General features: G+C 46.2%; 1 protein-coding gene across 18 annotated transcripts in view; it reads right to left on the bottom strand.

Annotated features, from left to right (window-relative positions):
* The window catches only part of KALRN (kalirin RhoGEF kinase), a 688,751-nt gene that overhangs the window by 154,731 nt on the left and 521,408 nt on the right, over positions 1 to 12,612 (bottom strand). For all 18 annotated transcript variants that reach the window (XM_031009044.3, XM_031009045.3, XM_031009050.3 and 15 more), the window contains exon 34: positions 10,173 to 10,419. In XM_031009044.3, the coding sequence (XP_030864904.1) occupies positions 10,173 to 10,419 (247 nt within the window). The remainder of the gene's footprint in view (positions 1 to 10,172; positions 10,420 to 12,612) is intronic.

The raw sequence follows: 12,612 nt of genomic DNA, 5'->3' as shown, positions 1-12,612 counted from the left end.
ATAGAAGTATCAGAACTTAGACAAAGAGCAGACAGGGAACTTCACATTAACTGACCACCTTTGGTGGGGCATAACTGGGCTGCAAAGTCTACCTTGTTGGAGTTTAAGTGCTATTAATCAATTTCACAGATTTTTTAAAATTAGAATTTTTAGAAACGGAGTCTTGCTCCATTGCCTAGGCTGGAGTGCAGTTGTACAATCATAGCTCACTGCAGCAATGAACTAAGCCATCCTCTCTCCCATCCCAGACAGCTAGGACCACAGGTGTATGATCACATCCGGCTTATTTCATAGATTTTAAGTGTCTTACCCAAGGTCATCATCTAGCCAGTGGCCAGGATTCAGACTCAGGTCTTCCACCCCAAGAAATTTTTTTGAAGACAGGGTCTCGCTCTGCCGCCCAGGCTGGAGTGCAATGGCTCAATGACAGCTCACTGCAGGCTCGACCTCCTGGGCTCAAGTGATCCTCTTACCTCAACCCTCCAAGTAGCTGAGGCTATAGGCACTCACCACCATGCCCGGCTTTTAAAAAATTTTTCCTAGAGACGGGGTCTCGCTCTGTTGCCCAGGCTGGTCTGGAACTCCTGGGCTCAAGTGGTTCTCCTGCCTCAACCTCTGAAAGTGTTGGGATTACAGACAGACCATGTTTTTATAGTCTACTGCATACCGAGGTAAAGCCACAGACAACTTTTGTTTTATCCTAAACAATCAGCCTGTGCACATAATAATAAAACCAACCTCACAGTTTAAAAATCACTTTTACTTAACATTTCTACCCTTGAGCCTCCCAGCAACTCTGTTACATAGGCATCTTTATCAGCTTCCTTTTGCATAAATGTGGAAGCTAAACCCAGGAAGATTAGGTGACATTCTACTCAAAATAAGTGGCTTCTCATTCCATACCCTGTCCTCTTCCCACCCCATCTGATTCCCTGAGAACTAAATTCTGTTCCATTTTCAAAGATTTGCCAGTACCCTTTTAAGGAAAAAAACCAGTAGATTACAATACATTAGGTTGGGCCATTTTTAACTGAAATTGCTGACATTCAACCTGTTTTTTTTTGTTTTTTGTTTTTTGTTTTTTTTGAGATGGGGTCTTGCTTTGTCACCCAGACTGGAGTGCAGTGGCACAATCTAGGCTCACTGCAACCTCCACCTCCCTTCCCACTGCAGCCCTTCCCCCACCTCCACCCCCAGCAGCTGGGACCACAGGTGCATGCCACCATGCCCCGCTAATTTTTTGTATTTTTGGTAGAGATGGGGTTTCACCATGTTGCCCAGTCTGGTCTAGAACTCCTGAGCTCAAGTGATCCGCCTGCCTTGGCCTCCCAAAGTGCTGGGGTTAAAGATGTGAGCCACTGCACCCAGTATCAACCATTTTTTACTACAAAAATGGAGATTTCATGCACCCCAAATTAAAAAATTGGACCTCAAAATGAAGATATTTATGCTATGCTTATATGCATCAAAAATAGGATACTTTGGCTGGGTGCGGTGGCTCACACCTGTAATCCCAGCACTTTGGTAGGCCAAGGCAGGCAGATTGCTTGAGCTCAGGAGTTCGAGACCAGACTGGGCAACGTGGCGAAACCTCATCTCTACAAAAAAATACAAAAATTAGCTAGGGATGGTGGCAAGCACCTGTGGTCCCAGCTACTTGCCACTGCACTCCAGCCTGGGAAACAGAGTGAGGCCCTGTCTCCAAAATAAAAAATAAAAAATAAATAAAATAAACACAGGATACTTTGGTTAATCCCTTTAAATTAACAAAGGTAATTACCTGATGCAGACAGAAAAAAACAGACATTTTTAGAAGTGGAAAGGATCCTAGAGGTAATTCAGGAAGACATGAATAAAAGGTAATAAAAATGCTACTTTAGAACAAATAGCAATATGAATGACTGTAGGGAATAACCAGGAAAAAAGGCCAGCCTATAGAGAGTCTCAGAGTGGAAGGCACTTGCCTCTAAGCTCTGTGCCCAGAGAGGACAACAGATCGGGTGTCTGTGAGTGAGAAACCAGGGGATGCCCAAAGTTCAAGGGTAAGGATGGACTGTGAAGTTCTCAAATCCAAGGATACTGGAAAGGACTATTAATCCATAAACATAAACAATCACTTTAAACAAGTCAGGATTGTTGAATTTAATTAAAAACATTTTGTTCTGCTCTAAGCGTTTAATAAAAGGATTTATGGAGAAATTGCTAGGCTTATATAGCTTAGGAAAGAAGTGTTTAACATTTTATCTGCAAATTGTATTACTTTCTTCTAGATACAGATCAGAAGGAGAGGGAGAATAATAATTAGCACTGGTGGATTTACACTCGGGGCTCAGACGGGGGAGAATAGAAGGAGACGTGGGTAAAAAGTGTTTGGATTTCAGTGCTATATATGAGGAATATTCTAGCCCTTAGAATTACACTAAAATCCAACAGGCTCTAGAAGTAATAAGCTCCCAGTCCCTAGAAGTGCTTAAGTAATGCTTAGCTGACCACTTGTCAAGGACATTGTGGAAGGGGTTTCTTGTATTTGGAAAGAGAGTGAGCTAGAACACCTTTCACCTGCTTTTCAATTCTAAGATCCCAGGATCCAAAAGAAGCCAATGTTCTGGTGTGAAATTAAATCTAATCAAGAACCAGTTTTATCCAGTTATAAAAAGAGTAAGTTTCAACTCTAACTTTTTATAATTCTGAAAAATGTCAAGGAGCTCCTTTTAGACTCTCTCCATCTATCTTTAAACATACTTTTCTTCAAAAAGTATCAGTACTCAAATAAATCACAACATTTCTTATTCAAATGCATTATTTTTGGGTTTCAGCTATTCTTACCCAACAGTATTATAATTTTTAAAAACACCATACCACACCATTTCATTGCAAACATAGTGTAATTCAGCTATGCTAATATAAAGGAAAATGTTGTGGGCTAGTGTGGAAACCTGTTCTCACCCTCATTGATCATACTCCCATGTATACTTCTGCTTCTATGAGGAAGTGAGTTCTGAATCTCAAAGGACTACCTCACATCTAGTCAATTACCGGTACAATCCTATACAAAAGAGGATTGAAGGATCATACTTCAATCCTGCAATTGAGGATTGTAGGATAAAGTAAATCAGCAAGCTGCAATTTATAACATGTCACTTCGTACCTGAAAGGAAATGTTTAGGGAATATTCATCCTCCAATTATTTTTTTAGCCTCCCATAGTGAAGCCATGTTAGGCATTATGGCATAAATGAAAAACCTTGAGGGTAGGGCTCCTAATGCAGAATTATACTGAAAAGTAAGAGGTAGAGAAAGACCTTTGGAGGACTCTCCTGGTAGGCAGAGGAGCCTGAACTTTTTGGCATTTTGGCTCCTGGCAGCAGAAAGTGCAGGGGACTTCCATCCTGCAGACAATCTGTTGAACAGGCTGGGCCAGCACCAGGGGTTGGCAGGCCGCTATCAGAGTTGGACTAAGCTCAGCCTGCTGTCCAGAGTGCTCCTTGGAGTCATTCTGCTCCAGCCGAGGACATCAGAATCTTATTAGTTGGCAAAGCACCCACAGGACAAAATCTGTCTCTGATTACTACCACTCCTCCTAGAGAGTGGGGCATTTGGGGCCAGAGGTGAGAGGGAGGGTGGGAAGGTGGGTATGTGTAACTATAATGGGGTTAATGCTCTTTAGATTCAGCTAGACTGGCTAACAAGCCAAGTCAGATGGGAGAATAAACTAAAGTGCCTGTCTCAAAGGCTTTCAGACTTGGGAGGGTGTAGAACACAGTGGTAAAGTGAGACCTTGGGAAATGGACAGGCGTGGGTTCAAATTTAGGCCCACTGCTTGTCAGCTATGTGACTTTGAGCATATTACCTAATCTTTCTAAGACTCAGTGTCTTTATCTGTAAGATGAGGAAAATATTATTGCTATTAGCATAAAGCAACCCAGAACCTGGCCCATGGTAAAGCTCAATAAATGTTAGGTATTTTTGTGAGTTGGTGACACACTTAACACAAGTTGACATTATCAAACTTGCCCGGCATTCTCAGGCTGTTGATGGTAATTGCCTTCAGAGCCCAAGTTTTATCCACGGTTCTCCACCACCTTCCGCAGCATGGGGAAGCTGTTCCTGAGGCCAAGTAGGTGGTAACAGCAGAAATCATCAGGAGGCCCTCAGGGAGAGGACTCCTTATGAACAAGCCAGGGGTGCCATGGGCCACTGTCCCTCTCCTCCTCTAGAGCATCTGCTTCTGAGGCTCACGGGGGAAGCCTTGGACTTGGTTTCATAAGCAGAGAGGTATTTCCTTACAGCTTCTCCAGACCCTCAGCCCCAGCCAGGGAAGAAAGTGCACAGGAAAAGGAACACAGGTGTCCTGTACAGCCAGGTACAGAAGAACCTAGACTGGCTATTGGAGCCTGGGGCAGAAGTACCCAGGACCAATACTTTTTAAAAGCCATTCTCATCATGTTTAAGTGTACAGTTCAGTAGCATTAAGTCCATTCACATTGTCATGCAACCATCATCACCATCCATCTCCAGAACATTTTTCATCTTGCAAAACTGAAACTCTGTACCCAACAGGCACTAATTCCCCATTCCCTCCAGCCCCGGCAATCATCATTCTTTCTACATCTAAAAAGTTGACTACTCAAGGTATTTCATTTAAATGGAATCATATAGTATTTGTCCTTTTGTGTCTGGCTTGTTTCACTTATCCTAACGTCCTCAAGGTTCATTCATGTTGTGGCATGTGTTAGAATTTCCTAACTTTCTCAGGCTGAAGAGTATCCCATTGTATGTGTATATTCAATTCACCTGTTGCTGGACACTGGGGTTGCTTTCACCTTTTGACTATTGTGAATAATGCTGCTATGAGCATGGGTGTACACATTTCTGCTTGTGTCCTTGCTTTCAATTCCTTTGGATATATACTCAGATGTTGGATTGCTAGATGATATGATAATCTTATTTTTACTTTTTTGAGGAATCCCATACTGTTTTCCACGGCAGCTGTACCATTTTGCATTCCCACCAGCAGCGTACAAGGGTTCCAATTTCTCCACATCCTCATAACACTTGTTATTTTCTGTGTGTGCACATTTTAAACAATAGCCATCCTTTGCAGTGACATGTTGTTGTTTTGATTATCATTTTTCTAGCAATAATTAGTGATGTTGAATATCTTTTCATGTACTTATTGGTCACTTGTATATCTTCTTTGGAGAAATTTCTGTTTAAGTCCTTTGTCCATTTGTAAATTTAGTTTTTGGTTGTTGTTGTTGAGTTGCAGGAGTTCTTTATATAATCTGGACATTAACCCTCAACCTTTCTAATACATCTTTAAGTATCTCCTAAGCTTGACACCCTGGGGGTGCTGAGTCCACAAAGCAGTGGTTCTCAACCCTAAGGGAACACCAGAATCACTAAGTTTGTTCTTCTTCTTTTTTTTCCCCCTGAGATAGAGTCTCGCTCTTTTGCCCAGGCTGGAGTGCAGTGGCGTGAACACAGCTCACTATAGCCCTGAACCCTCAGGCTCAAGCAATCCTCCCATCTCAGCCTTCTGAATAGCTGGGACTACAGGTGCATGCCACTATGCCCGGCTAATTTTTTTCTTTTTATTTTTTTTTCACAAAAGAACTTAAAAATATACTGATGTCCAGGTCCTTGGCAGCTGGATTAATTGTTCTGGGGTGGGTATGATGTCCAGGTCCTTGGCAGCTGGATTAATTGTTCTGGGGTGGGTATGAGGCATCAGTATTTTTAGAAACCTCCTCCAGGTGGTTTCTAAGGTGCATCCAGAGTTGGAAACCACTGCTACAAAGGCTTGCCTCTTGGGAGGTGCTGCCCTCCACCACCTGCTGCTGTGAAAGTGAGAGGGGCCTGTGGAAAGGCAGGACTAGGGCTGGAGGGCCCAATCCCAGTGAGAAGCCCTAAGATGTTAGAGTGGCAGTAAAGTAGCAGGAAAGGCGGCCCCACCCCAATTCTGACACACAGCCCCACTCTTTTTCACCAACCCCATCATGAATGACACCAAGACTTATCGGGAGGAAATAACCAACCACTGCTCCCACAGAAGGCAGAGGAGGGAAGGGCAGAGAGGAGCCCTAGCACTACCCAGAAGCTCAACAGGTGGTGGGAGCCCTGGTCTGCTCCAGCTTGGCCACAGACTCCCTGTGGCTTCAGGGAGGTCACCTTGCTTTCCTGAGCCTGAGTGTTCTCTTGGAAGAGAGGGGACCGGGCTAGTGCAGTGGTTCTCAACCCTGACTGCACCTTAGATTCACCTATGGAACACTTAAAAATACTGACCCTCTGGCCCCATCCAGAGATTCTGATTCCATTTGTTCTAGGTGGGGTCTGGGCATTGTCATTTGGAAAAGCTCCCAGATGTTCTCATGTGCAGCCAGCGTTGGGAACCCTGTGCTAGTGGATCATTAAGAACCATCCTGTGGTTCTTTTGTCCCCATTTCTGGGGTGATAGTCATGGCCTGAGCACTCACAAGGTGCTGAGCCCTCACACATAGTCCCTGCTTCACACAGCCTGCGAGAGTGCTGACTTGGTGCTCTCTGCAAATGCTAAGAGGACCAGTTCTCTTATGGGAATTGAAAAAGGAATTGATTCCAACCTCCTGACACCAGATGAGACCATTCTGTCCTATTCCACAACCCCCAGAGGAACATTTTATTCTCAATCTAGTTGTGCATAACTTATAAGGTAAAGCACCCACTGGAGACAAATTACTGCTGAGAGAAGAAAAGGCGGTTTGCCAAGCAGGCAGCCAGCTGGAATAAGAGAAGGAATAGCTTATTGGGTCTTAGCTAAGGCCAACACTCTGGGCAGACCCCAGAGAGACAGGGAAAGGGTTTTGAGGCTGGGCTATGTGCATAACTGCACACACTTTCAAATGGGGTCTAGTTAAGGGCATAAGGAGTGCTCCATGGAGAATGCAGACTTAGGTCCTTTTTTTTTTTTTTTTTTTTTGAGACAGGGTTTCACTCTGTAACCCAGGCTGGAGCACAGTGGTATGATCATGGCTCACTGCAGCCTCAGCCTCCCAGGGTCAGGTGATCCTCCCACCTCAGCCTCCCAAGTAGCTGGGACTATTTAGGTGCACACCACCCCACCTCGCTAATTTTTAAATTTTTTTTGTAGAGACAGGGTTTCACCATGTTGCCCAGGCTGGTCTCGAACTCCTGAGCCTGAGCAATCCACCTGCTTCAGTCTCCCAAAGTGCTGGGATTACAGGAGTGAGCCACTGCGCCTGGCCGACTTAGGTCCTTGACTACTGGGAGTCGGGGATCTCTGTATTCAGAGCTCACATGGGTGAGAAGATAGTAAGACCTCACAGGATGCCATTTGAAGGCTCAGCATAACTGGCCTAAGCTTGGGGAAACAGGAACCAACCTGGAAATAAAAAGCCAAATAAATGGGTGATAGGCACTGCTGGTACCTTTAAGAAGCTATGCTGGTTGGCAGAGTTAGCTGGAAAGTTCTATGACAGCCTCCCTCCCAGCTTTGTCTCTTGCCTCTATTTTCCATTCCTGGTCTTCATCTCCTATTTTTAGTTAAATCTCCACTAATCTGTCCTATAGTCGAGAGAACCCCCAGTCCTGTGCAATTCTTACCCTGAATGCTTCCACCTCCCACTTCGGGATCACAGATTGACTCTGACACTGCTCTCTGACTTTCCACCTTGGGTTTGCTCCTGCGAAGTTGCACATGTGGCAGCCCCAGCAGGGAGGGAGTGCACATTTTACCCAGCCTCAGGCTAGGAGGCCAGGTCTAGGTCAGGAAGTCTCATCTTCCCTTGAAGCTGAGTCCCTCCTGATGAAAACGACCCACACCTGGGGATCCAAGGAACGTTAGCCTTTTGCGGCAAATGAATTGCTGTGCTTGATTTTGTCTCTGCAGACGGGTCTCTCAACTGGACTTGTGGGAGTGTGTAGTTGTTTTGCTGGATAATCTATGGCAAATGATATAATAGCAAAAACTTATCATGACAACTAAGGTGCGTTGAATGCCAGGCACTGCTGTGTTTTGTCTCCGTTACCTCATTTTACCCTCACAATCTACCTTCTGTGTACCCTCTTCTCCTCTTGGCTAGACTTCAAGCGGAACCAGATTCCTGAGTTTCCTTGATTTTCCTCTTGTGCCTGCAATTTCAAATTCCCACACAACTTCCTGACACAGTCCCTCCTTAGTCCTCAGAGGACAGGGGGGAAAGCAGGCAATGATTAAATTGGGAGTGGAGGGCACGAGGAGAATTAGGACGTCGGTTTTAGCTGACATTTTTCTCCTGGTGGAAAAAACCCTGGAAGGCTGGATGCAGCACAAACAATGCAGCCTGCTGCTGCCATCTAGTGGAGGAAAGGAAGTCAGGCTTTGGAGGTAGACCAGATGGCACTCCAGACACCAGCGTGTTTTAAATATGCTCTGAGTTCACAGTTAACCATCAGGAAGCCTGCAGCAGGTCTCCATGCGGACCCTCGTCCCCATCTTCCTCTCCTAGAAATATCTAGCACAGGTCTGCATAGAAGGCATCCCTGCTGCTGATTATCTGGCCAGTTACAAAAATAAGCCCAGAACTAAGGCCTGGCTTTGGCTTCCTCAGTGTAAAATGCTTGGCTGCAAGGCCTCTGCCACTTGGACTTCACAAGTCAGTGGATCTTAAGCTCAAATGTGCATCAGAGCCACCTGGAAGGCTTGTTAAAACACAGACTGTTGGGACCCACCGGCTCTGGAGGAGTGGGGGTTCTGATCATTTGCGTTTCTTTCTTTTTTAAAATTAAATTTAAAAACACTTTTTGAGGCAGGACCTTGCTCTGTCACCCAGTCTGGAGTGCAGTGGTGCAAGCATGGTTTACTGTAATCTTGTCTTCCCAGGCTCAAATGATCCTCCTGCCCCAGCCCCCCACTGAGTAGCTGGAACTATGGGTGTGTGCCACCATGCCTGGCTAAAATTTTTTATTTTTGTAGAGATGGGGGTCTCACTATGTTGCCCAGGCTGGTCTCAAACTCCTAGCCTCAAGCCAGCCTCCCAAAGTGTTGGGATTACAGGTGTGAGCCACTGTACCTGGCTTTTAACTTTGATTTTTTATTTTTAGAGGTGCGGTCTTTCTCTGTCAGCCAGGTTGGAGCGCAGCGATGCAATCATAGCTCACTGCAGCCTCAAACTCCTGGGCTCAAGTGATCTTCCTGCCTCACCATGCCCTGAGTAGTTGGAACTACAAGTGAACACCACCTTGCCCAGCTAATTTTTTTAATTTTTTTTTTTTTTTTTGAGACAGAGTCTTGCTCTGTTGCCCAGGCTGGAGTGCAGTGGCACAATCTTGGCTCGCTGCAGCCTCATGGCAACCTCAGCCTCTCGGGTTCAAGTGATTCTCCTGCCTCAGCCTCCCAAGTAGCTGGGACTACAGGTATGTGCCGCCTTGCATTTTTAAATTTTTGTAGAGACAGGGTCTCACTAAGTTGCCCAGGCTGGCACCTGCATTTCTAACAGGTTCCCAGGGCATGCTGATATTACTAATCCAGAGACCACCCCTAAAGAAACACTGTCATGAGAAGTTTAGTCTCCCTGGCATGAGAAAAAGTGAGTAAACAGGCATGTGAAGGGAACACAGAGCTTACATACAATAAAAGCCAAGGCTAGAATACTTTATCTGTTGAAGGCACATAAAGGAGTCATGGACCTCAAAGCCTGGCTGGGCTGAGGGGAGGATCAGATCTGACTCAGCTGTGGCTCCTCCCTGGGTGTGCCTGGTGTCTCCAGGTCAGCATGTGAGTACTTGGTGGGGGGTCAGAGAGCCAGAGGTTGCTGTGGAGGGGGAGTGGGTCAGTGGAGAAAGGATGAGTCTAAACCATATTTGGCCAAAGGTAGAAGAGGACTTTCCCGAATGTAGTGTGATACGATGGGAAAACTGGAAGAGATCTTAGAGGTTACTTAATTCAACCTTCATTTCCAAGACGAAACTGACTCAGGAAGGCTAAATGACTTTCCCAAAGTCACACACAGTTACTCGGGAGCTCTTCCTCTCCAAGTTCCCAACCCATTCTCTTCACAATCAGGTCCCAAAGAAACCCCACAGGGTAAAAATGGGTCTGTGAGACAGATCACTTCCATGGTGGTCTTCAGCTAGAGTCAGGCCAGCGCTCGTGGCCTCCTTGGTCTGTGCCTCCCACCCGCTCTGTTCTCCTACCTTTCACCAAGGGGAAGAAGCAGTCCATCTCCACGCTGCTTCGGGAGTGTGAGATGCACAGGGCGCTGCTGGGGACCAGACCCTCCAAGGGCGGGCTCCGTTCGGTGGTACGGACCAGACACCAACCAGGCCGCTCGCTGGGCCGCTCCAGCAGCTCTACCGTCTGCCCCACCTGGATGGTCAGCTCACTGCTGTGGCCCGCACTGAAGTCCTGGAGGACCACTGTCAGCTCACATCCACCAGAGAGCTTTGGAGGGTGGTGGTGGAGGGAGTAGAACAGGAGGGCATGGAGGAAGGGGGGAGAAATATGGGAGAGGGTTGGTGAGAGGGGACGAAGGATGTGTGAGAGCAGAGGTAAGGAGGAAGAGAAGGGGAATAAAGAGGAAAAATGGTGTTTAGGGCAGAGAGATGGCAGAAGATGAAAAGGAGAGTTGAGAACAGGAAAGAAAACAAGAAAAAAATGTAATTAGCACAGTGCTATTCAATCACTCAGGCTTTCTAGCTGTAGCCACAGTCTGAAGCCTGCCCAGAACCAGGGCTTTGATTCTAATTCCTCTTACTTCGTTAGAGCTCATTATTCCTTTGCCAAGCTTCAGCTAATTGTGCCGTTAAACCCCTTCCCTGTATGCCCCTTTACTCCTTCCAAGGGTTCTACCCTGTGCCCTGTTCCTGCCCTGACTACCACCCTCGGACTCCTATTGTATGGGCATCTATTCTAACTCACCCCTCCCATTAGATTCTCACTAGATGATAGGGAATAATGGAAGAGACAGCCTTCCTTCCTTCTAACCCCTGCAACACCTCCCATCCCCACCCCTTACTGGAGCCATCAGCCTAAAATCGAGGCTACGAGGACTACAAAAAGAATGGGGCTTCAATTCAAAGGCAGAAGTAAAGCAATGTCTGTCTGGGAGGGGAATAGCCTCAAAGGCTCAGGCACTGGGGACCAGGAGGAAGAATCAGAAGGGAAGACGGGCCACTTCTTACTTAGGAGCATATGCCCAGCCCTCATGCTCCATGCTGGCTTGTCTCCACACTGGCATCTTCCTAATTCACTGATCCTGGGGCAGAAGCAATAAAAGGGGTTGACAGGAACAACCCCTACTGGCTAAATGCTGAGACTTCTCACTTTTTCACCTTGGGGATTTGGCCCCACTTCCCCCCTTTCTTCTGGCTTCATATTTCCATGAGAATCCATTCGGTTATTAGTTTGTCTCATAGAACTAAGTACAGTCTCCCTCTTGGAAGAGCAGCTGCACTTAGAGGCAGAGTGACAGGTAGGGAATGGAAGGAATGAGGAGGCTGAGGCCCAGCTTGGTAGCCTGTTATCCTCTAAAGTTCACCCCAAAAGCAGTTTGGAGGCAAAGTCCTTGCACCACCTCCAGCAATTCGACTTCAGTCTGTGCATCTCTGATTTAAGCCTTCAGGGCCCAAATTTTCTGCACCAGTGGCCATATTAATGCACTTGTCCAAATATGTTGTGTAGCCATTTCACACACATTCTGGGAAGCTTCTGCCCAGTGGCATACACAGTGAACGCCACAGTGAGTAGAGAATTAACAGTCCCACCAGGACCAAAAGCTCAGCATTCAGGACTGTGAGAGATTTCCACTAAAGGGACTTCGATATCAGAGGGGGCTTGAAACGGTTAAAATAATGCATCAGACTGATGTTGGCAATATGCATCACCACCAGTTACAGGGCAGGGAGTCTGTGCTAACCACGTCCCCATAGGACTGCCATTGGGATCAGATCAGGAAATCGGCAGGACAGAAGGTAGAAGGTAGAAGGTGGAAGGAGACAGAAGAAAATATTTTTCCATTTAACTCTCCTGGTCCCATTAAATGCAGTCTTCACTCCCCCACTCTCCTGGTGCTATCCTCCTTAAAAACATCATAGAGAGAAGGATTTTGTGGGATGGAAACACCTCAAATCTCTAGAGTACTTTTACAGTTAGCAAAATACCTTTACATTAATTATCTACTTGGTCCTCACAATAACCAGGTGGTACTATCATCTCCATCTCATACATCAGGAAATTCAAGCTCAGAAATGTCAATATCAGTGGTTGGGCATTGAGTATACATAAAAACCATGTAGAGAGCTAATAAAATGGAGATTCCCTAGCAGTTCCTTCTCTTGCTCCACCCCTCAATCACACATCGTGATTCAGTAGGCCTGGGTTAGGGCCTGGGAATGCCTTCCACTGCCCCCAGACAGGGTCTCATTCTGAAACCCAGGCTGGAATGCAGTGGTGCAATCTTGGCTCACTGCAGCTTCTACCTCTCTGGCTCAAGTGATCCTCCCACCTCAGCCTGCTGAGTAGCTGGGACCACAGGTGTGTACCACCACACCCAGCTAATTTTTATTTTTATTTTTGTAGCGACATGGTCTCACTATGTTTTTTCTTGAACTCCTGGGCTCAACTGATCCTCCCGCT

Source organism: Gorilla gorilla, chromosome 2, assembly GCF_029281585.2.
Source record: "Gorilla gorilla gorilla isolate KB3781 chromosome 2, NHGRI_mGorGor1-v2.1_pri, whole genome shotgun sequence".
In the NCBI taxonomy this organism is placed as follows: Eukaryota; Metazoa; Chordata; class Mammalia; order Primates; family Hominidae; genus Gorilla; species Gorilla gorilla.
Note: the sequence above shows the minus strand (reverse complement) of the source record. Positions and strands in the feature narration are given on the sequence as shown.